At 33.0% G+C, this 25,703-nt stretch overlaps 1 protein-coding gene across 1 annotated transcript; it reads left to right on the forward strand.

Moving 5' to 3' along the window:
* The first annotated feature begins 4,909 nt into the window (after nucleotides 1-4,909).
* Nucleotides 4,910-17,463, forward strand: LOC139705896 (ankyrin repeat domain-containing protein 26-like). Its single transcript, XM_071612790.1, has 5 exons — nucleotides 4,910-4,988; nucleotides 7,223-7,403; nucleotides 8,252-8,366; nucleotides 10,548-10,966; nucleotides 15,870-17,463. Exons 1-4 carry the CDS (start codon nucleotides 4,910-4,912, stop codon nucleotides 10,962-10,964), a joined length of 792 nt encoding a protein of 263 aa, XP_071468891.1. The 3' UTR covers nucleotides 10,965-10,966; nucleotides 15,870-17,463.
* Nucleotides 17,464-25,703: the final 8,240 nt, after the last annotated feature.

A 25,703-nucleotide genomic window follows, 5' to 3' on the forward strand; every position in this document is an offset into this window, starting at 1 on the left:
AACCAAATGTGGCACATCTATGAGCAATTTGTAATTCCTGATTTGAGAACTGCCTATTTCTTGCTTTTTGCCATTGCCTAATTGGGTTGGTGAGATTCTCCTCAGCCCTCCAAAGGGGAAATTCATTGCTTGCACATCACTAGTTTTCCCTGGCACTGTTGCCATCTATTTCTTCTATGAATGCACATCTTGTTTTAAAAGCCATGATTTCTGTGTTTCATCTGATCACTTATTCCTGTTGAGGGTCCCCAGTATTTCCACACAGGCTGTCTTATTCGTTATGCAGATCCATCAGTTTTTCTGGCTCCAAACTGTGAAAGTAGTCAGTCAAGAAACACAGCATGATGCTGTGCTAATGTCTTACTTTTTTGAAATTCCTTTTAGTTCCTTCTTCAATGAAAAGGGTTGCATACTCTAACCAAATTGAGTGTGCTTGTTTGTTCACATAAAATATAGACTATACTTTGTATACAACCAGAGATATGAAAAAGTGTGCTCTTTATGTGTAATATAAATTATAATCATTCTGCTGTCATATATAACAAATTAGAATATAAAATATAGACACATTCTGTTACTGACACTCTCTTTTTTTAATGAAATTTTGACTATGTAAATATTTTGCTCAATGAGGTGAATATTTGGAAGTCTCTGGAGACTCAAATGAAACAAGTCCAAGAATATTTTCTTCCTACTGGAGGTGACCCATTGGACAGTCTCTTATCATAACAAGTATCATATAAATCAATAAAACAATTGGCCCTTCATTGTATAACATGAAATCTAATTCACAAAAACATTTTAAATAAATTTTCTACTCTGTTTTTAGATTTGAGTGAGAATGCAGAGCTTACTAATTAAGCACTGATGTTAGTTGTTTGGGATATATGCATATCCTTGAGTTTGGTGTAAGAGAATACATTTCCTCTTTCATTCTTCCTGGTGTTCCCCATCAGTAGCCAGATGAAGAGAGGAGCTCAGCTTCATCAGGACAGCATGTGAAATCATGTCCCAGATGGAAATATCATTGCAGAAAATGTAATGGTCTACTCTGAAATTGCAATGTCTTCCTAACTATAAATATAATGATGGAAAGAGAGGGATGCAGAAAGCTACATGAAACTTATTATTGTCATTATTTTTACCAGAGTGATTCTGAGAAACATGGAGAGGTGTGTGCAGCTTGTGTATCCAGTAAATTTGAACCAAGCACAAAGGCAATAAATGGACATGGACAAGGTAAGAACCACATAGAATATAAAATACATTGGAAAGATCAAAGCCAAAATATATGAGCACTGGTATGTAGTACTTGTTTAAGGAATGTGCCCATTAAATAACTAGTAGGGGTAAACAAAGATAAGAAGTGGCATATTGTATAAGTTTAGCCACAGATTGAATTGGATGTATTGCTAAAGGAACTGCATTGTGAGTTGCATTTGACACATGCTTCTGTCACAGGTAAATCTGAAATAAGGCAAAGGATAGAAGAAGGGAAAGTGAAGGCTGAGAAAGGTGGTGAGTACATATAGTACACATAGAAAAGAATCAGTGATAGTCAGGAGAGGGTGGAAAATTCCAAAAGAAAGAAAAATGCAGAATGGAAGCATGGAAAGTCAAAACAGGTAAGTCTTATTGTACAACTTCTCTAGAAAGCATATAGTGAAACATTAGAAAGGATAGCAAACTATTCATACATGATATATATAGTTTTTCCACAATGTGTCAGAAGGATTTGCCACAACATTGAATGTTGATGCTTGCACCCATGTTTCAAAATATTTCTGTAAATTCATGAGGAAAATATATTAAAAGAGTTTATATCATATATGTCTCTAAAATTATGTGTCCCACATTGGAGTCATTCCAGTGGTTAGTTGGAATATGAGGCTGATTTTCTATCCCTCCTAAATTGAAAAAGAGCTTAAAGGGGCAGGGCTAGAACTGAGAAGCCTGAGAGAATGAAGATATGGTTTTTGCTTGAACCCAGGAGATCAGTGCCAATCTGTGACACAGGAGAAACTCATTGACAAGAGAAATACTGACACCATGTTTATGGACTAATTCCAAGAACTGGTGTTTTGTTTTATGGTATATTTTTGTTTGTTCCCTTCACCACTGATGTGGTCAGTTTATAGCATGAAAGCAAACAATGTATGATCATATATAATTTATTTTACTCCTTTCCTGTAAAATGAATCCATTATTGCTGGAGAACCTTCTTTCCAGAAATTTTGACTAAAAGTTATAAATCAAAAATGTACTTCCACATACCAAAGTAGTGCTTGCTCATATTTCTATGACATGGTTTGTTTGTTTATGTTATTCTCAGTGGGCACTAATGAGATCCTTTTGCATGCTAAGCATTTGATCTCCCACTGATCCTTTCCCACAGACCTCTCTGTTTCTCTGGTGTGTTTTGTGTATCCAAGCTTCAGAAAAATGCCCATCTTCTTCTTAAAGAATTTTCCTCAACATAGGAAGATAGTGCCATGAAGAAACTACATGCTAAAGGAAAGCAACATCCACAGTAACTGCACTTACTACACATGTTATTTGAATCCTTGAGTTATAGTCAGGAGCAGAATCACACATTCCTGTGGCCCAGCTTCTTTCTTTGTTTCTGTAATTAGTCTTCATTCTACACAGTTCACTGAAATTGTTCTATCCTCTGTATTTCCAGAAACATTCCCTCCATTCACACTGGCATCAACTTCCAGTGCACTGTGGCCTTCTCATTATGTATCTCCATCATGCACAGGTCCTTCATTGTTAACCTGCTATAGCACTGAGGATGGTCCTGTTATTTATGCATATACTGCACATATGACTATCAGCCCTCTTTAGATCATGGATGTCCAAGCACCTTAACTTTCCTAGAAATCTTCCATAATACAAATTTTTCCTCACTGTGTATATTGATCCCTCTCTCTGCCTGCAATGTCCTCTGATTCTTCTCTTACAAATCACTATATCACCATAAAAACATGTTCTATTCATTCATTCATTCATTCATTCATTCATTCATGTTCCCTTTTAAACCCTGTTTCTCTATGTACAGCATTTCATGCTCAGCATTTCTAGCCTCTGGCACATAACCTCACTTTTGAAGTCTCCATTATTTCCATCTCTAGAAAAGAAATCATCCCTGGCATCTGTTTTCTCCTCAAGGTCTTACCACAAACTCAATTGTGGGTGGAATAAACAAAGCTGTTGATTACAATGTGATGCAAAAGTGTCCTCTTTAAGTCCAGGAACTGATGGAGTAGACAGAAAAAGGAATAATTTATAAGTCACATGCTTGTTACCTAGTTTGGAAGCTATAAAATGTATGAGGTAGCCCCAGTGAAAGAAAAAACAGTTTATGTCATAAATATCAGGCATAATTCTGGAAATTTCTCAAGACAACGTGATGGAATAATACATGGAAAGTAAATAAGAATGGAAATAATCAAGTCTCCAGCACTAGAGGTTTCTTGGTTAAAGCTTAATGGGAGGCAATATTAGAGAGAAACCAAAGAATTACCTAGGTAATTTTGGATAAAAAAAATGAGAATACTGGTATAATGCAATTCATCTCTTTTCAGTGTATCAACCTCAAATTAAACTTCTCTTCTCCACCCCTACCAGCTTCCATGATGTATGTGGCATCCATTTGAGTCATTCATATGAGAACTTTAGCATTGCTGAAACATTGTTTGTTTTCAAGACAGCTATTTACTTAATTATTATTATTATCATTATGTTTACCATTTTTATTTTACTGATGATTTGGAATGAAACTTGAGCATGCCATTAATTCACTTTATTACTGAGCAAATTTCTCATTGATAGATACCTAATTTTTTGATCAGCCAACCCCTTTTTTAAACAATTTGATAATCTGTCAAGATATAACACATCAGATTAATTTTTTAACTCATAGTTTTCATGAAGTTTATTCCTTAACTAGCAGAACTGTTCATCTTGGTTATATTCCAATGACTAAAATACAAAGGTTTATTAATGTCTGATAATTCTGGCAGTTTTCGGATCTTTTTTCCTTTGGATTGCCATATCTCAATTCCTTATGCCTTGTCCTACATTTTTTCTTTGTGGGGCATGTATCTTTGTGCAAGAATGGAAAAAGAAAAATGACATTGGTTAAATCAGAGGCTACAGGGGAAAAAATCACTAGTGCTCCACATGGGTATGAAAAACAAGGACATGTGTATTAGCTGCTCTTCTAAAAGCATATGTCTGAACTAATTAGTTCAAAGAACTCTCTGAGGAGAAATTAAGTAAACCTTTTCCTACAATCCCATCACAAATTTGGACTTACTAAATTGTAGGGCAAATGAAGAGAGGTTCTGTACTTGTAAAAAAAATGTGTTAAATAATTCAGATCAGTTTCGTGGAAGATATGTGTAGCTGTGTTTTTCCTTCAGCTTTCATGTTGAACTTTTCAGATCCTTCTATTTTCCTCTGAATACAGATCACTGTGCTCACCAGCATTCTGCATCTTTTCATTGGTACATATACCCTTTGATTACGTATTTATGGTCATGGCAAATGTGACCTCAAAATTGGAACATTAATTACAAAAGCTATATTCCCAATTTTGATTTAGCACATTCTAGACATGTGGCTGTATTCAAAATAAGGCCCAAACAAGCAGACACACCAAAGTTAAAATCATGTTTATGATACATAACCACTGGGACTCGGGTTCATATTCATTGTGTAAGATTATAAGAGTAGTTCTCTTTATATTCAGGGTTTTTTAGAGAATATATTTTCTTTTCTTTTCAGTATCTCAGAACTCACATGCTTCTGGCAAGGTAATTGATCTTCTATGATTATTTCATTGTATTAACTGGGTACTGGATTAAATATGTACTATTTATATGATATCTTTGTCTCTAAGCAAATGAAGCCTTCCATCATAATCAAAGATTCTCTTCTATATAAGTCAAAACAGAAGCAAGAAAGAAGGACACTCAAATCAGGTAAATTTTGCAGTACAATTTTTCTGTAAAGTTACCTGGAAACCATTGGAAATGCTGGCAGTTTCCCTGTTCCTATTTTTTTTCTGAAATTTAATGAGAGGATTTATTCTCAAAAATATCAATCTCAATATTGGTATTCAAGTTTCTTAAATAATATGTTCCTGCATATGAAAAAGATTTTTTAAATTTGAACTGTTTCTCAAATTTTACTATGTCTCAAGTTCCCTAATGTAATCCCTTAACCATTTATGGATTCTCAAAGGTAAATTATCAGAATGTAATCTTTTTAAAATAATATAGTTTTAAAATTCTTATGGCAGAGATAGGCAGTGGGGCAAAACTATATTCCCATCTTCCTAAAAGATTGAGGCACAAATTTACTTGAGCCAGGAGGGTAGGGTTCAGTTTGGGAAATATAAGAGAGACATCTCTTAAAATAATTTATTATTTTATTTTCAGTGCATGATCCAAACTATTGAGTAATTGCAATGAACATATGTTGTACTTTAGGTAACAGTTTTTTTGTTGTTTTGTTTTTTTTTTGTTGTTGTTGCTGTTGTTGTTCTTTTCTTTTCTTTTCTTTTCCATGGAGGGAAGAATTGAAACCAGGCCTTTTAACATGCTGAGCAGTTGCTCTACAATTAAGACTGGCTGCCAGCCTTCTCTTTAAAGTTGATGATCCTGAAAATCTTTTTATTTGAATAGTTCAGAGAAAATACGCAAATTCTTTCACTTGAAATAGGAAGATGTTAAATTTTTTAAAAAATCACATGATAAAGACAAGCAACTTAAAGAGTTCAGGTGCTTAATTTTACATCTTCTTTGACACCTTTTGTTTTTGTTTTGGACAGAGTCTCATTTCACAGAGACCCAGAATTTTTCTTTTACTTATTAAATTTAACAACACTTTATTCTTTACTGGGTTAGTGAAAATATTGTATCCCAAATGCTCAGAAACATTCCCTTAGTTCAGGCCTGTGTCATCTTTATTTTGCACTGATGCCTTCTAACTACTGTTCTCCATTCATTCTTATGCACCTCAACTTCACCTGCCCACATTCTGGGTGATCTACTTCCAATGCAAATATGACATGAATCATTCTTTAGAACAAGAATATCAAAACATTTTACATTTACATATAAATCTTTCATATTTTGATATTTGCCTAATTATCTTTATCTCTTTCCTCCCTCTACCCTTTCCTCTGGTATTACTCTTCATGGATCCCTACATATTTAGACAAATACAGATCCCATGTAATAGTCATCTTCCTCAGTTGCTACTGCTTATCAAGCTCTTATCCTTTCCTATAAGCTAGCTGATAATATCAGTTTTTATATCCCTGCTCAGGCATTATTGCTAGACATTATCTCTGATACCATTTATCTACATTAGCACTTACCAGAAACTCAAACATAATTAATGAGTCAAATAAATAGACACCATTTTCACAGAGATGACTGGAAATATTATCTCCTCTTCACAAACAAAAGGGACTGTCAACTAAAGAAACAATTTACTGTTTAAGTTAAAAGGATATAGTGGACAAAATTGATAAAGTACTAATGTTGGCTTGAGTAAAGAAACAATTTTATTGCAATAACTAGAGTCCAAATCAACTGGAAGTGCATGAAGCACACTGTGTCTTTAGAGTAGCAAATAATATTGTCACAATTTCAGATAAGGAACAGGGTGGTCACAGATAAAAGTGTAAAAATTATCTCTCACTTTGGAGGCCATTAATGATGAACAGGAGTTGCATAAAATTTATTTTTATGAGGTAAAAAATAGTGAACAATGTGAATTTCTGATTTTTATCTATTTTAAAATTTTGTTTCTAAGAATTGGTACATTTATACTGATTAGGTGTTTTGTGGATGAATCTTTGAGATATTTCTTTGCATTCAATCTGGTGACATTCACTTTCTCCACAAAGAAATATTTTGACAAGCAAAAGATTCTGTTTGGATAATCAGAAATATTTCCTAAAGAAGACAAGATTTATTGGACACAGTGGAGCACATCCACTAGACTTTAAGCTAAACACCAAAAGAGGTTTTATCCCATAGAACATAGTACACACACGTCTTAGGTACTCTACATTTGTATAGTGTATGAATACTGCATGTGAAAATATACAGTCATTCACTTATGAAAATTACTCACATATTATTTCTATTTTGTTTTCTTCCTGATACAAATTCTGTTATCCAATTAAAACATTTGAATGCAGGTTCTTCACATCACATAATAAAACATAAAAAACGTTACTGCTCACAGTGTTTACTACAAAAAAATGCAAAACTGGAAAATGAACTTTATGAACTTGAAAAGAAATATGCTGAAGTAAAAAGTGTAACATCAGAGCTTAAAAAGGAAAATGTAGCATGTAAACAAGAACTTCAAAATATAAGGTATGATACGCTACTTTCTTAGGTCCTTGTTAAGTTGCTGAAGTTGGCATTGATCTTCAGATACTCCTGCCCTAGTTACTGAGATTAAAGGCATGTACCACCACACCTGAATAGGAATCTATTTCTATAACAAATAGAAATTTCAGTGGTTTTGTATCTATATTTTTGCCTTTTGGAGTACAATCAATGTTTCAAGGAATGAAATTTAGAAAACCAGTTTTCTCTATTTGTTTAATTTACTCTGAATACATTTTCAATGTAGAATTATTTGATTAGAGATACTTTTTAAAAAGGTATTTGATAGATTTCTAAATTCCTCTCAAGAAAGTTTATGTTATTTACAATTCTCCCAAAGATAATAAAATGGGCATTTTTCACTGTCCAGAAACATTTTAAAACATTTATAGTTTTTCTTCTGCTATATAGGATCAAACCCAGGGGTTAGTTCAACTAAGTAGATATGCTAGTACTGAGCTAGACCCTCAGCTACAGTTTTAATATTAACATTCATTTAAAAATGAAATGGAAAGGGATTACTGATTATTTTATTCAAATTAACTCTGGTTTATAAATAAAACTTCTTCTTATTTCTTTGTTGAAAAGACCCATACTCTTAATTATTGGATTAAATATTAGGTTCAGTCTTGTTCCAAAGGGGATTTTGTCTTGTTACAAAATATATAATGATTAACAAGGTAAGTGCTACCATAAGAGAAACATAAAAGGTAGAATAAAGTTATATTTTTCTCAGGAAAAATCAAATTTAAGACAAACATATTTTACTGCAGATGTGCCTTTAAAAAGGAAGAGAATACAAGAAATGATTCTCTGTTTCTTGAACCAAATAGGGACAAGTTAAATGAAATAACAAATGAAGATAATAAAGGAATTAAAAAGAAACCTGAAACATCTGTCAGAAAATTTGATACAGAATTAAATATTACAGCAGATGAATTTAATCAGGTAAATGAGCTTTCAGTACATTTTTAAATTTTTTATTTTATTTCAGCAAACTTATTTATACTATCCCTTTAACATACTATATGCAGCCATGTTTCACTTCATGAAGGGTATATGATCTGAGAAGTATGCTGTTTGGCAATTGTACCAACATACAATCATCATAAGTGTGTACTTGCACAAACTTCAGACATCTACCACAATACCAGAATAAATAATCTTCCAGGATCTCCATTGTACATGCAGTGTATATTCTCACAAAGCATTGGTATGTGGAGTGTGACACTATTATTTTGGTTTAAAACAAAATTTTATCTCACCCTAAAATTAATTGATGACATTTGTTGCAAGATTAATTATTGCAAATCTTGGCATCTAGTAGATGCTCCATATTTGTTTCCTGAGTGAAAGAGTTGAGTTTAATCACTGATATGATTATCAATTTTACTGCAGATGTGCCTTAAAAAAGGAGGGGCTTTGGCTATAGCTTAGTGTCAGAGAGCTTGCCTATCATGTGTGAGGCACTGGGTTCGATCCTCAGCACCACAAAAAAATAAACAGAAAAAATAAAGGCATTATTTCCATCTACAACATACAAAAAAAATAAAGTATTTTTTTAAAAAAGAGGAGAATAGAAGAAATGCTTCTCTGTTTTTTGAGCAAAATAAGGACAAATTAAAAGAAAAAGTAAATGAAGATAATAAAAATATTTTTAAAATGTTAAGGTATAGAGTAAATAGATTTGAAACTAGTTAAATATTTTGTTTAAAAAACTCTTCACAATTGCATTTATCCTGTATTTAATAAATATCTTTACTCTTTGAGGATTTTTTTCTGTCATTTATGCAGTTTAAATTTGAGTAATTCATGTGTGATAAAGATTTGTGTGCTTTAATAATCTACTTCTTTAGAATGGTTATTTAATTTGAAGATACTACTATTAATTAAGCTTTTAGACTTTCTACTCCCTACTGAGATAAGGCCAAAACCTACTGAAAAATCTCTAGGTCTCATCAGAACAAAATGACACCTATAGGTAACTTTCTTGAGAACAGTTTGCCTGAATTTACAAGATGGGATTCCAGCAAAACATTTTGCAAACAAAAACTGATAAATAGGGCCAAAACTGAAATCAACTGTTTTCCTCTGTTGTTTTCAAGTGTGTGTGTGTGTGTGTGTGTGTGTGTGTGTGTGTGTGTGTGTGTGAATAGTAACTGTATCCATCATGAAAAACATAAATGTATAACCATAAGTTGCATATTTAGGGAGTGAGGGTGTGGGCATTTTTGTCCCACTGGATTAAGTAATGTTATTATTCAATTCCATTTGTCTGCAGCACTCCAGTGGTGGTTTTCACAGTGTCCTGTTTCAGAGAAAAGGCTTTTAATATTTTTCACAGGATTTGATGATTTTTCTAGGATCTCAAAACCCTTGATTTCTAACAATAGATCTTCTGGTTTGGGGAAGTGATTTTTCTCCCTTGTTGTGTTAATGTGAAGATGTGCTTTTTACTATACCACTTTTAAGTAAGAAGGAAAAATGTGGCTAGCAGAGATCCTGGTTTTTGGATATCATTTCCTCACTTTTGACAAGAGAAATACTTTGCATCAAGTAATCTCCTATTTTATATAGAACACTTTGGTAAATAATGATATACCATGATATGTACGCAGTAATAACTTACTGGTATTTGTTCCTAATAAATTGGGTCAGTTTATTTTCTCTATTTCACACTTATTATGTTTCAAACTTCACTAAGAACAAACAAATAATACTGAGCAGCAACTTAGAAATTGTTTTTGCCATTAGTATCTTGCAACACAAGCCTTCTCTGATGTTTATACATTCACAGGACAGAATGGTGGATGAGCACTAGAAGCAGAGGTGGAAGGCTTGAATAAAATCTCACAACTTGGGGCTGGGGTTGTGGCTCAGAAATAGAGTGCTCACCTAGCACAGGTGAGGCCCTAGGTTTGCTCCTCAACACCACTTAAGTAAACAAATAGATAGATAAAGGTATTAAAAAAATCTCACTACTTGCCTATATTTTTGGCCCCACCCTGCTTTCCAGAATTGTGTTTATTGATAAACATACATATGCTAAGTGCTGACCCTAGTTCTATCATTTATTAATATGTGCAATTCTCATATCATAACTGGTATCCTGATCTTCCTTCCAAACAGGTTTCACAGTTGGAAATGACAACCAGTGACCTAGAAAATGAGATTGGTCAGAAAAGAGATACTCTCAGAGTAAGGACTTTGGTTTCAGAACAAGAAAAAAGACATACATATCAAAATGAACAAAGGGAAATGGAAGAACACATCAGAAAGCAGGAATCTATTAGAGAGAGGAGAATATGTAGACTCCAAAGTGAAATTACACAGCTTCAACAGGAATTTCATGACCTTAAAAACAAACTTGAAAATCAAATCGATACATTCACTCATAACCAAAACCAATGTTTTAACATTATAAGACAATTGCAAGCTCAGAATGAAAGATACCGTCTCTTTCTGGAAAGCAGAAATATGAGGTTAATCCATGAAAATAGTCTTTTACAAAAAGATAGCAGTATGAAAAGAGAAAGCAGAAAATGAAGGTAAGTATCAAGCAAGTAAACTATTTGAATTGTCTTTGAAGGGGCACTCAAAGTGATATTTGTGTATGGCTAAATGTTGCATCTAGGTGAATGTAAAAATTCAAATATTATAAACACATTTTCTGTCTCAACACAGAAACATAACTGATTTCCAGCAAATACAACTTAGACCTCATTGAAGTGATAAGTCTTCCAATTTCCATGATCTGATTGTTATACAGTGTGTGCCCATTTTGAAATAACACTCTACCTCATAAATGTGTACAGTTATAAGCCAATTAAGCACAGAAGACTTAGAGTTACATAGAACTCATTTTAAAATTTAAGAAAAAAAATATTGAAACCCTTGGACCTAATAGATACTTCATTTTGAGTAAAGAATTGTAAAGTTTTAAGACGTTGAATTATAGATTTTCAGTAGCTATATATGCTGACATTCATAATATATTCTCAATAATGTTGAAACAATATCTATATTTGTTGCTGATAATTGAACCCCCAAAGCTTTGCACATGATAATCACATGATCTACCACTGGAATACACACCATCCCCATGTCTTCCTGTTGCCAAACTTTAAGACCATGAGGAAATAGATAAATGGAAATGCTTATACCTAATTGCAATTAACATTTCATTACAGATTTCCCAGCCGAACTGAAATGCAGATGCTGTATTTCATGATATATTTCTTTCACTAAATGTTATATATTTCTAGTTGGTAGATTTAATTGTATTCATGTCAAATTGATTTAAATCAAAAAAATAGCTGTCTAGATTTCATTTATCTTCATGACCTCTCAACTATTTAAAAGCATCTACTTTTCATGATCATAAATTGAGACAAATGTGATAAATTGCAGCAAAACCATGGTTGATTAAATCTGTAATTTATTGATTATATCCATGATATCTTGCTCAGACTATTCTTCAAAACTCAATTGCTATCATGAAAAGGATATAGACTCATCCAGTACAAAGATAGTTGTACTCATCTATGATTCATTAATTTGAAACTGAATCTCCATTTCTAGACTATGAGGATGGCAGGATTCAGGTACAGCAGGAAAAGTATGAGGACAAATGAGATTTTTTTTAAAATGCATGTCATTTAGGAAAAAAATTGAAATACTAAATAATTGTCTTGTGCAATCCTCAAAGAATCAAAAAGAGCCTACAGAAGGGTAATATAATACTAACAGACTCCTGATGGAGAAACAGCAAAGCCAAATGCCATATTGTCCTCTGTGAACAAGTTCTGTCCCAATGCACTCTTGGATTACATATAATTGGTTACCTCACAACAGTTTTATTCAAAGAGAAAATGTAGTGAATCCTACCAAAACTGTGTAGCTTCAGGTCAAAGCATTGAGAACTAACTGCTGAGATTAGTTACATTATATTTCTCTTTTGGGTTTCAGATTTGATTTCTGGTAGTCTTGTTCTGGCTTTGGTGAAATATGAGTTGTTAAGTTATGAATGTTAAGTAAAGGTCATGTTAACCTATATTAAAAAAAAACAAAAATATCTTACATTTTTTAAAAGAAATCACTGGAGGTCTCATTTTCAAGAGACAGTTACTTCTTAACTGTATTTAACTGAACTTATAATTTGAGCTTTCCTAAAATTAATTTTTAAAATAAATATCACTGTCCATAATTGAAAAGAGATATTGAAGTGATTGATATAGCTTCTGTGTGATTTTAGTTTGTCTGTGCTTTTAACACTTTCGTTTATCCAGCACCACCCCCAAGGTTTCCACTCAGTCAAAAGTGTATGATTGATACTCAAAAATTTCACCAATATGGATGTTTATAATGTAAAGGAATATTAAATAATTTTATAAATTAAATAAGCTTGTAACACTAAAATTATTTGATTTCTGCTTTTGCTAAATTGTTTTGACAGTTCCTTAATAAAAATATATCCTCAGTTGTTTTTACTTACATAATCTTTATCATAGTTCTTGTAAAATATGTTTATTGTTTCACTGTTACTGCTATTATAATATATTTAAACTAGTTGAATTAAGCATGTATTCAAATTTGTAAAACAAGGAGCCCATAGTTTCATACAGAACTGTCACTGTGAATGAGTATAAGGTTTCAGATTTTCCATCCCTCTTTATGAATACAATAATCATGTACTAAGGTACTATGGCAAGCACTGGGATGACAAGATGGAGATGATAAAGGCCATTCCTCAACAATTATATACTGGTAATTTTCATACAGATTAATGGGCAGTATAGCAGTGCTATACTAAGACCATTTTTATGTATCTAAGAATTTTGATGACTGGAAGCAGTCTAAGGTGGCAGTGATATCAAGAGTCTTTGAAAAGCAACCACTATAAAACAGAATCAATTATAATCTTTCTATCATCTTATGTACATTGAGCACTGATCCCATCTTCCTGGAGTTATAACAGGAACCTTGCAGTCCCACCATGTGATTTCCTAATATTTTTGCAAGATTTACATATTATTCCAAAAATGATGAGCTCTATTTAAGAGTTAATAAGGAAAATAATGTTCAACTATGTTGGACCCATTTTAAGATATTTCTATAATGTTTGACCATTTTTTATTAGGGGGACTCTTACAGCAGTGAGATATCTGTTAGAAAATCATAAAAATAAAAGATAGCATCTTGTTTTCATTATGTGTCATTGTTGTTAAAATATCAATTTCATCACACCTTGTCTTAGAGCTTCAATGGTATTTTGATGATCTTAACTCCTATGTTAAAAAGAGGCCTCACTTTTTATGTGGATTTGAGTTTAAAAAAAATTATAGGAATCAAAAAGAGCCTAGAGGGAGGGTAATACTAGCAGACTCCTGATAAAGAAACAGCACATCTAAGTTATATAAAACGCCATTGCAGTAGAATACTTGAAAAGGGAACATTGAATACATAAATTAAAGGTCAAAGGTAGGTGTTATGTATTTTTTAACTGTTTCTTAGATTATATGCATACTTTTCTGGAAAATTTGAGAGAAATGGGCCTGAATTGCTTCAAAGTCATAAAATTGGATGACTGTGTACAAAAAGAGAATGAAAGTTTAATATTTCTGTAATTTATTAAGCACAATGCAAATACAAGATATTCTCATTAGTTCTTACCAGAAAAATCATGTAATTGTTTTACAAGACAATCATGAATGAGTGTGTAAATGCAGATACAATGCAAAGGAAGATTTTGGGGGGATCAACTATTTTTTGTAGAGAAAGTTATGTTTGTTATTTACTTCCTTATAGGCTAGTTTATTTGAAATTCAATCTAGTAGTCTGTAGATTTCCCTGTGGAGGATTAATTTTTCAAATCACGTTAACCTTAATGAGAGACTTTACAAAGCACTCCTCTATCAAGATAGAGGCACCTCTCCTTAATCACTGAAGAATGCCTCCAAAGGTGAAGGCAGGAGAGGAAAACGGAACTACGGAGGAAGAGAGATCAAATTATTTTATGTGCATCTTTTAATAGTTCATAATTAATACCACTTCTGTGTATAGTTAAATGACAGTAAGAATTTTAAAATACTTTCACTTAACAAAGAAAGATGGCCTCTCAGTGTCACCAGTTGCTGTGTGCGCAGAGGACCGAGCTAGCTCTCAATAAACGCCTCTTTGCTGCTTACATAGATTTTTAAAAAAGGAGAAGAAGAAGGATAAGACTAGAAATCTATCAAAAGAATTTATCTTCACATGTAAAAAATGTAAAGTCATTAAACATCACGTCATTATTATCACAAAATAGTACTTATTATGTTCATTAATCTACTTTAGACCCTGTTTGTAGAATTAGCAAGATAATTGCTTTTATACAAAAAAATATGCACAAACAAACAAAAAAAAACTAGATGGCCACACTTAACAAATAGCTGGAAGTATTTCTACATATTTTTAATCAAGTACATAAACTATTGAACTACATGTTTCAAAAATGTTGGTCCTACCTTATGAGTAAAAATCAATTAAAATGAAAGAGCTATATATTGTTTCCAAATCTGAGAAATGAACAATTCAAAGATCTTAGGTTTGAAACTGCCTCTTTTTACGCTTTTGCCCTACTTTGAAACTGTCAGCCTATACACTGAAAGTATTCTTGAAAAAAGAAAGGCATCACCCATTTTCTGTGGTTTATGGCAGTTAGCCCAGACTCATCTAGCAACACTTAGTCAAGCATTTAAAACACCCTGCTCATGACTTTGTCATTGATTTACCTGTTGCTCTCAAGAAAAGTTTGAAATTTCTTAGCAAGAAGTGAAAATACCCAAACCAAAGTGTTTCTTGTCAAGTTGTTCAACCTTATCTCTTCCCACTCACACTACTGTCACTTTGCTCTAGCTTCTAGTCACACAGGACCACTTACAATTCCACAAATTTTTTTCCTCATATCTCCTTGTCTCTATGCATCCCTTCCCTCTCTGTCTTAATTTCCCTGTATCCTTCAGGTGTCAACTCATGTAGCACCTTCATGGAAGGACTTCCAACACTGCCACAAAATTGGAACAGAAATCCGTTCTCTGTGTTCAGTAGTACCTTGTTCTATACATGTCATAGTGCCCATTAATATGTATGGAAAATATGATTGTTGAGGAGTGGCCTTTATCATCTCCATCTTGTCATCCCAGTGCTTGCCATAGTTCCTTAGTACATGATTGTTATATTCATGAAGAGGGGTGGAAAATCTGAAACCCTGATACTCATTCACAGTGACAATTCTGTATAAAACTATGGGCAAACTGTTTCATAGTAACTTTGTATTGTGGTCGTCGTACACATGTAAAAAAAATTCATTTTATGAACAATGAAAATTTTTCAACTTTTTGTTTACTGATTGATGCTTATGAAACCTTTGAGGTAAAAAAATATAATCCTTTTTCTCTCCATTTGCTACAGAATTTGAATCTAGACTAATTGGAGTTTCTTCCATAAGATTTACTAAAAAGCCAAGACAAGATCTATTTGTGGAAGCATCACAAGGATTCCAAAGAGATTTTTAAAGAAAAATAGATATGAAAGATAGTATTGCATATTTCAGACTATCGCCATAATATTTTAAAAACTTTGTTGAAGAAAATGTTTGTATTATTCATGTGTAAAATTCTCAAAATATGAGACTATTTCTTTGCATCTATAACAAAATTTGAAGTGCAAGTGCATAACAGTTTTTATTGAGTTCTATGTATCCAAACTATGTAAATTGTTGCATTTAAACATTACCCAAAGTGGTCAGTACTACTACCTTGGTGGAACTAAACATCACATGTTTTAATGTATTACAATTATAGTGCCATCAAACATATATTCCTTACAAACAAGAAAAAAAACTTATTTTTAAATTTTTATGATTTTAGTATAAAGCACTAACTTCTAATTCTTTCATGATGAGAAATACATTTGCTTAAGATATTTTGCCTTTTTTCTTTGTTTATTCTTTCTTGAAAAAATAATAGTCTAGCTACAGCTTCTAGCATAAAGTACATTTTTCCCACGGAATAATTTTAGAGTAAATGGCTGTCATATGCTATCATTCATGACTTCTGTAATGTTACCTAAAAGTCAGAACATGCTGCATAACTGCAATGCAACCTTCATAATGAAAGAGCCAATACTAATACATTCTATCAAATGCCTTCTACAACTGAAATCTATTTTTTTTCATGTTTTGCAACTTGCCTCACATTGTCCTTTATAACAAAATAATTCCATTCAGATCCATGAAATGAACTTAATATTGTATTTTGTAGACACCTTTAGATTCAAACATTCCTTAATCTTTCCTTGACTTTCATGGCCTTGAATCTTTTCAAGAATAATGATTGTAGAATGTGCCTAAGATGGATTTTTCTTTATGATTGAGACAAGGTGACATATTTTGGGCAAGAGTATCACAAAAGTGATTCTGTGATTTTTCTCTTTAAATCCCAAGATGAAGACCTATATTTTAATTTCTCCATCATTGCTGATAATAACATTATCTACTAAAGGTCTTATCTGCTACATATATCTTATGTTATGTCATATTTTCCCTTTAATTATTTAGTGTTCTGTGGGGAAGTACTTGGAGACTATATAAATATTATTCATCCAACTTTCAATTTATTCATTTACTTGTACCTATACAGATCCATGGTTTATTTAATTGAGTATACTGTTGTTTGTTAATATTATTATAAAAATATTTCTTTCAGAAATATTGTGTTTTGACAATTTTAGATTAATAAAAGTTTAATATATTGAAGTACAGAGAAATGTTAACGCAAATGTTAACATTTTATCAACTTTGATAAAATGTTTCTCTTCTCTTTCTCTTCTTTATCTCTTCTCTTTCTCTTCTTTATCTCTTTTCTTTCTCTCTTTCTAGTAAATATAATTATAAGTATATAACAAAGTTTCTTTTTTCTGAACCATTTGTAAGTTGCAGGCATGTTGTTTTTCATTGCTGAATATTTGTATTCCTAAAAGCAAGGAGTTATCTTACACACAGTGTAAAGACCAAAATTTTAAAAATGGTTCATTATAAATATCTAATCTACAAATATGATTCAGAATTTGCCAATTATTTCAGCAATGTTATTTATAACCAAAATAAAATTCAGTCTTGGAAAATTTCAGAATCCGTTATTGGTCCTGTTTCTTTCACCTCCTTTAATCTGTGATATTTCTTTAGTCTTTCTGGGCTCTTTATGGCACATATGTTTTTGAATGGTGTACTTCAGTACCTCTGTAGATTTTCCTTTAGTTTAGAATCACATGATATTTCCTCATGAGTGGAATCAGATTATGCCATTAGAGAAGGAATATCATACATGCAATGCTGTGTTCTTTCAATGAAGCATGTTCTAGAGGCACTTGCGGACATGTCCAAGAACTGTGAACAGCCTCTAGAAATATTTGACATCCAATAGGATGAATAAATATTATACATACATGAATATGGTCTTGAATGTATGTGTTGTAAATTAAAGATTCTTATTTTTTCACATTTTGAAATGTGTAGGGCTACCCAAATAAAGCAGAATACCAGAACTGAAAGAGTCTGAGAAGTTCCCTGTCTGTAGATTAAAGTTCACACCTGAAAAGAAGTTCAAGTGCCTTGGAAAAAAGTCATTCGTATCTTTTGACATAAAATTTTATGAAAAATAAGTTTTAAAGGTACTTTTCCCCCTCTAGTTTAAGCTTATCATGAATAACATTTTCCTTCCAAAAAATTCTGCCTTCTAATTTTCAAAATGTTGTCATCATAGTCTAACATCATAGGTCTCAATCATTTCTGAAGATGTTTCTGCTTTCTTCCATTTAAAAGTATTTTCTTCAGTAAGTTTCTGAACTTTCCTATTGCATTTGCTGGAGTGGGGATTGAAGAAATTACCTTTTTTTTTTTTTTTTGGCCAGTAATGGGATTCAGTGAGGCACACTTCTTAAAACCCAGAAGGACTCCAGGGCCAAAAAGTGCTGGATATTTGAAATATGTTCTGTTGCAGATCAGTGAAATTGGCCTTTGTAGACTTTCCTCTCAGGCTGATGGCAAGAAGAAATTCACTGGCCACACATCATTTAAAATTTCCCAGGGCTGGGGTTGGAGATCACTGTTAGAGTGCTTGCCTAGCATGAGTGAAGCACTGTGTTTAGTCCTTAGCACCACATAAAAATAAATAAAGGTAAAATAGTTCCCTTATTCCTTTTAGTTTATTTAAACTTTTCATATATATAAATTAGTTTGAAATGGTAAGAACTTAGGCTACCCATTAATTGCTGTGCTGTAGATATGATGTGTATTTTAAATTATGCAAGGATGATTAAACCAAAGCATGAGGGAGTCTTGGCTAACCCTGAAGTTAGCTAACCATGAAGTTGCTTCTTAGTTCTTAAAAGCAGCAAAAGGACATAAGGAACACAGGATATCCTCAGGAGTCTCCTTTCCAATTTGTCATTTGGCAGAATGATATGTGAAAAACGGGTTGCTCCTACTAAGCTCTTCTTTGCTTTTTAGTTTTTATTTTTGAATTCTTAATGGACTTGGTCATACTTAGGCAGGAGAACATGACTGTCAGCCAAATATTCTTCTCTAGTAGAGATTTATTATAAACAGTATAAATGCAACTTGGTTTCACAATTTTCGTCTCCCCCGAAGGAAAAAAAAAATCTCCATTTTATTAACTTGGTTAAGTTTATGAGAGGAGAAAGTGCATAGACAGAAAAAGAGGAGGAGAGAAAAAAGAGTTATGACATCCCATAGCCTTGCCCATCAGTGACTTCATTTCAGTAAACACCTTGGTATTACCCAAAGCTCAGACTTTATTCCTGATGACAATTCATATCTAAGGACAAGTTCTGGAGAAAAGTGGGGGAGGTGTATTGCTTTGCTAGCAAAGTAGAAACACAGGACTATTATCCCAGGATGTAATTCTGTCAAATTGTACAGAAGACTTTTAAAGAGGTGGTTTACTCTAAGATATCATCTCACTCCAGTCAGAATGGCAGCTATTATGAAAAATATTTTTAAAAAAGTGTTGGCGAGGATGTGGGGGAAAAGATACACTCATAAATTGCGGATGGAATTGCAAATTGGCGCAGCCAATATGGAAAGCAGTTTGGAGGTTCCTTGGAAATCTGGGAATACAAAACACCATTTGACCCAGCTATCCCTCTCCTCAATTGATACCCAAAAGACATCACACTACAAGGACACAGCCACATCAATGTTTACAGCAGCACAATTCACATTAGCTAAACTGTGGAGCCAACCCAGATGAATGGATAAAAAAAATGTGGCATATATACACAATGGAATTTTACTCAGCAATAAAAGAGAATAAAATCATAGCATTTGCAGGTAAATGGCTGGCAGTTGGAGAAGATAATGCTAAGTGAAGTTAGCCAATCCCAAATAAAAATATTTTCTCTGATATAAGGAGGCTGACTCATAATGGGGTAGGGAGGGGGAACATGGGACAAATAGATGAATTCTAGATAGGGAAGAGGGAAGGGAGAGTAAAAGAGGAGCGGGGGATTAGCAAGGATGGTGGAATGTGATGGACATCATTATCCAAAGTACATGTATGAAGATACAAATTCGGTATCAACCTACTTTATAATACAAACAGAGATATGAAAAATTGTGGTATATATGTGGAATAAGAATTGTAATGCAAAAAAAACAAGTACATGTATAAAGACATGAATTGGCATAAACATACTTTATACAAAGATATGTAAAATTGTGCTCAATATGTGTAATAAGAATTGTAATACATTCTGCTGTCATGTATTTTAAAAAAATAAAATTAATTTAAAAAATAAAGAGGTGGTTTAAAGGCTACATTCCAGCTGTGCCTTTTGAGTGGTCATAATTCACTTGTAGACTTGAGAAGATAGCTGGTTCTTAGATCTTCTAGAACCACCCCTGTAGTCTGAATTATTTCATTCCTGTGGTGTGTGTTTGCTTTAGGATAGATAATTTGGCCTAAGGTGGGAAGAAAGATAATCTTACTTCTCCCAAGTTTAGGAAGTGAGAGAAAAAGAAAGAGGAAAAAAGTTGAACCCAGGAAAGTTGAAGTTTATGGATGTAGACTTTGCTCCATATGCTCTTCCATTTTACTCTCTGGTTTCTTGTTTCTGCCTCACCATTATTAATCATTTGACTTCAGATCTGACCAAATCATTTTTGCCCTGTAGTGGTGAAATGATGCACTAACATAGTAGAAATGTGTTAAGCTCATTGAGGTTCATGTTCAGAACTTGGGAGAAACATTTTCTTCATAGGATAATGTTGTGACCCGTGCCCACATAATTATGTAAAATGTCTCAGCACAGTATACTGTTGAAGAGGCAGAAAGTATCCCATTCTGGGTGGCATCATTCAGCAGATTCACATAGAGGCAGGAGAATCTTTTTAGGAAATGTTTTTTCCTGTGCTCATATTGAAGTTTCAAAGCAGAAGTAGCTACCCTTAGCTTTTACATTTTTTTCCCCTTAGCACAAGTGTGCATGGTAGCACTACTTATAACAGTCATAATCTGGAAATAAGTTAGCTGTCCATCAACAGAAAAATGGATAAAGACCTTGTGATATATTCAGATACACTATAGCACTGAAAAGAATTTACAGCTACATTTGACAAGGAAATGAAACCAGACTAAAAGAATACAGACAGTATGACTCCATTCATAAAAGCTGCCAAGTCATAAAAATAAATCTATCAACTGACGTCAGAATGGTTGTTACTTCAGGATGAAGGAGATACTAATTAGAATGGAACATGAGGGAAGGTACTTTGGTAATGATAACCTTTACTTGATGCAAGTGATAATTTTATAAATTTAACTCAAACTATGCACTGATTATTTTTGCTCAATTATGCTTTATTGGTCAATACATGAGAAAATTCGTAAGAAGAAATAAATTGGTAGAAACATAATGTGACCTCATAAATCTATAAATTAAAACCAACAAAAGAGCATAAGAGAAACCATAAATCATTTTAGCTGGAACCGGCCATAATTTATGGGACTACCTGAGTTTTGCCAGCAGCTGACGCTGGCAGTGGGTGTGCTGAAAAGAAGGCTGAGCTGACTCATGGGGTCCTGAATTCCAATCCCTCTGTACTGGTGATGAACCATATATTTTTGGATTGAACATGTAGCTCTCAGGTTTTAGGCATTTAGAATAAACACCCTCAACAATAAAATGTGGAATTCTGGTAACATTATTTTTAATTTTTCTAAGCCCTAAAATTTTCTGAAGCTCCAACACCAAACGTGTGTTAGACATCCAATTATTTGAATTCCAAACATTCCTCAAGAGTTGATGGTGAATAAAAAGAACTAATAGAGTAAATCTAAAACAATTATTACTCTGACAACAATACAATTACCACAAAACAGGAGCATTTTGAGAATAAAAGGTGTTTCTAAAACAAACAAACATAAGAAAGTCTTTATATATTAAGACTAACCAATTGTTTGTCTTATTTTGGTGGACCTAAATTATAGTTATTTTCAAAAAAAACAAATTTTTAAATATTTTTATGCATTAATGCAATGAAAAACAATTTTATATAGCTTATCTTTATTTCCAAAATAACATAAAGTATTTATTCTTGGTCCATACAAAAGAACTTTAATCATGTTTTAAAAATCATATTCTTTTTTAGCACTGTGCCACTAATATTTTTCAAAAGAATATATTTCTTATTGCAGCATGGCATATTATTTTTATTTTACATGAGATCGTGTTCAGTATTATATCCTAGGATTAAAACAATTGATTCTCTTAATAGAAACATTTTTTTTACTTTATTTCTTTTACTTTTTTTATGTGGTGTTGAGGATCAAACCCAGTGCCTCACATATGCTAGGTAAGCACTCTACCACTGAGCCACAACCCCAGCACTAACTGATTTTTTTTAACATCTGACTCTTTTTTTTTTCTGCAAGTACTACACACACACAGTTTGTTTATTCAGTCACTTACAGAAAAGCATCATATTTTTTCTCACATTTTGGCAATTACAATTAAATGGAGGTATTATTAATACTGAAAAATATCAGGGTTTTATAAATGTCTAGTTTATAAAAAGTTTTAGCAAACACAAACCAAGAGAATGAGCATACTGTGCACTAAGCATATAAACAAAGTAATCACAATTAATATATAACAATTAGAATATATTTTTATTTTTATTAGAGCTTTCTAGCTATACATTTTTGTTGGGTTCATTGCAACAAACTCATGCATAAATGGAATTTGATTTCAGTTTATGATTCACCTCTTTTCCCTCCTACCTTTCCTCTCTTCCCCGTTCTCCTTCCTCTACTCCACTAGACTTCCTATCACTCACCTATTCATATTTCACTGGTCCTTTTTGCATAAATATAAAATTCCCTGTGGTATATTTAGATAATACATGACATAATTTTCTTAAAATCATTTTTCATTGCCTCTGCTTACTCATCCTCTCATTCTGTAGATCTCCTTCTACATTACTAATCTTTGCATTATCTTTATGTTTTTCTATCATTCCTGCCATTTTTTCTTTATTTTCTTCTAGCTTCTGCATATGAAAGAAAACATCTGACCTTTATGATTCTGAGTTTGGCTTACTTCACTTAGCATAATATTCTCCATTTCCACAAATTTACCAGCAAATGCCATAATTTCTTTCTGTGTTGTGGCTGAGAAGAACTCTATCTATCTATCTATCGATCTATCTAATCTATCTCATCTATCTATCTCTCCAATATATCTACCTATATCTATATCTATTATCTCTATCTATATCTATATGCATATATGTCTATATTAACCCATTTATCTATTTACAGGCACCTGGTTAATTCCATAGTTTATTATTTTGAATTTTGCTGCTATAAACACTGAAATACCTCTATCATTATTAGTATGCCAATTTAAGATCATTTGGAAAAATACTGAGGAATAGAGTAGCTGGGTCATTTGGTAGTTCCATCCTTAGTTTTTCTGAGGAATTTCCTTCCTGCTCTTCAGAGTGGTTGTACTAGTATGCAGTCTTACAAAAAAAAATGTACAAGTGTACCTTTTTCCCAAACCTCACCATCATTTGTTAATATATGTATTCAATATCCTCCTGACTGGAGTGAGAAGAATTCTTAATGTAGTTTTTACTTGCATTTCCCTGCCTTCAAAAGATATTCAACCTTTTTTTCATATATTTTTTGGTCAATTAAGTTTCTTCTTTTGGCAAGTTTCTGTTTAGTTCTTTTGCTCATTTATTGATTGATTATTTGTTGTTAGCCAATGAAGAGTTTTTTTTTTCATTCTGTTGACTCACTTCTCATTTTTAATTATTTCCTTTGTTGTGAAGAAGCTTTATGATTTACTGATAGCCCATTTATTGATTCCTGATTTTATTTCTTGCACTTTGGGCATTTTTTTAAAGGAAGTTAGTCCTGGCACCTGCTTGAGTTTTTTTTTTTTTTTTAATTATTGTTCAAAACATTACAAAGCTCTTGACATATCATATTTCATACATTTGATTCAAGTGGGTTATGAACTCCCATTTTTACCACATATATAGATTGCAGAATCACATTGGTTATTCATCCATGTTTATACATACTGCCATACTAGTGTCTGTTGTATTCTGCTGCCTTTCCTATCCCCTACTATCCCCCCTCCCCTCCCCTCCCTTCTTCTCTCTCTACCCCATCTACTGTAATTCATTTCTCTCTCTTGTTTTTCCCCCTTTCCCCTCACATCCTCTAATATGTAATTTTGTATACCAATGAGGATCTCCTTCCATTACCATGCAATTCCCCTTCTCCCATTCCCTCCCACCTCTTGTCCCTGTTAATGGTAATCTTCTTCACATGTTCTTCCTCCCTGCTCTCTTTTGAGTTGCTCTCCTTATATCAAAGAAGACATTCGGCATTTGTTTTTAAGGGATTGGCTAGCTTCACTTAGCATAATCTGCTCTAATGCCATCCATTTCCCTGCAAATGCCATGATTTTGTTATTTTTTAGTACTGAGTAATATTCCATTGTGTACAAATGCCACATTTTTTATCCATTCATCTATTGAAGGAAATCTAGGCTGTGTTTTCCACAGTCTAGCTATTATGAATCATGCTGCTATGAACATTGATGTAGCTGTATCTCTATAGTATGCTCTTTTTAGGTCTTTCAGGAATAGTCCGAGAAGGGGATTAGCTGGGTTGAATGGTGGTTCCATTCCCAGTTTTCCAAGGAATCTCCATACTGCTTTCTAGATTGGCTGCACCAATTTGCAGTCCCACTAGCAATGTATAAGTGTACACTTTTCCCCACATCCTCGCCAGCGCTTGTTATTGTTTGACTTCATAACGGCTGCCATTCTTACTGGAGTGAGATAGTATCTTAGAGTGGTTTTAATTTGCATTTCTCTGACTGCTAGAGATGGTGAGAATTTTTTCATGTATTTGTTGATTAATTGTATATTCTTCTCTGAGAAGTGTCCGTTCAGATCCTTGGCCCATTTGTTGATTGGGTTATTTGTTTTCTTATTGTTTAATTTTTTGAGTTCTTTGTATACTTTGGATATTAGGGCTCTATCTGAAGTGTGAGGAGTAAAAATTTGTTCCCAGGATGTAGGCTCCCTATTTACCTCCCTTATGGTTTCTCTTGCTGAGAAAAAAACTTTTTAGTTTGAGTATGTCCCATATGTTGATTCTTGATTTTAACTCTTGTGCTATAGGTGTCCTATTAAGGAATTTGGAGCCCAACCCTACGAGATGTAGATTAGAGCCAACTTTTTCTTCTATCTGACACAGAGTTTCTGGTTTGATATCAAGCTCCTTGATTCATTTTGAGTTAACTTTTGTGCATGACAAGAGAAAGGGATTTAGTTTCATTTTGTTGCATATGAATTTCCGGTTTCCCAGAACCATTTGTTAAAGATGCAATACTTTCTCCATTGCATGCTTTTAGCAACTTTGTCAAATATAAGGTAGTTGTAATTTTGTGGATTGGTCTCTGTGTCCTCTATTCTGTACCATTGGTCCACCCACCTGTTTTGGTACCAGTACCATGCTGTTTTTGTTACTATTGCTCTGTAGTATAGTTTGAAGTCTGGAATCGCTATACCACCTGTTTCACTCTTTCTGCTTAGAATTGCTTTTGCTATTCTGAGTCTTTTATTTTTCCAGATGAATTTCATGATTGCTTTATCTATTTCTATAAGAAATGCTGTTGGAATTTTGATTGGTATTGCAT

Source organism: Marmota flaviventris, chromosome 5, assembly GCF_047511675.1.
Source record: "Marmota flaviventris isolate mMarFla1 chromosome 5, mMarFla1.hap1, whole genome shotgun sequence".
Taxonomy (NCBI): domain Eukaryota; kingdom Metazoa; phylum Chordata; class Mammalia; order Rodentia; family Sciuridae; genus Marmota; species Marmota flaviventris.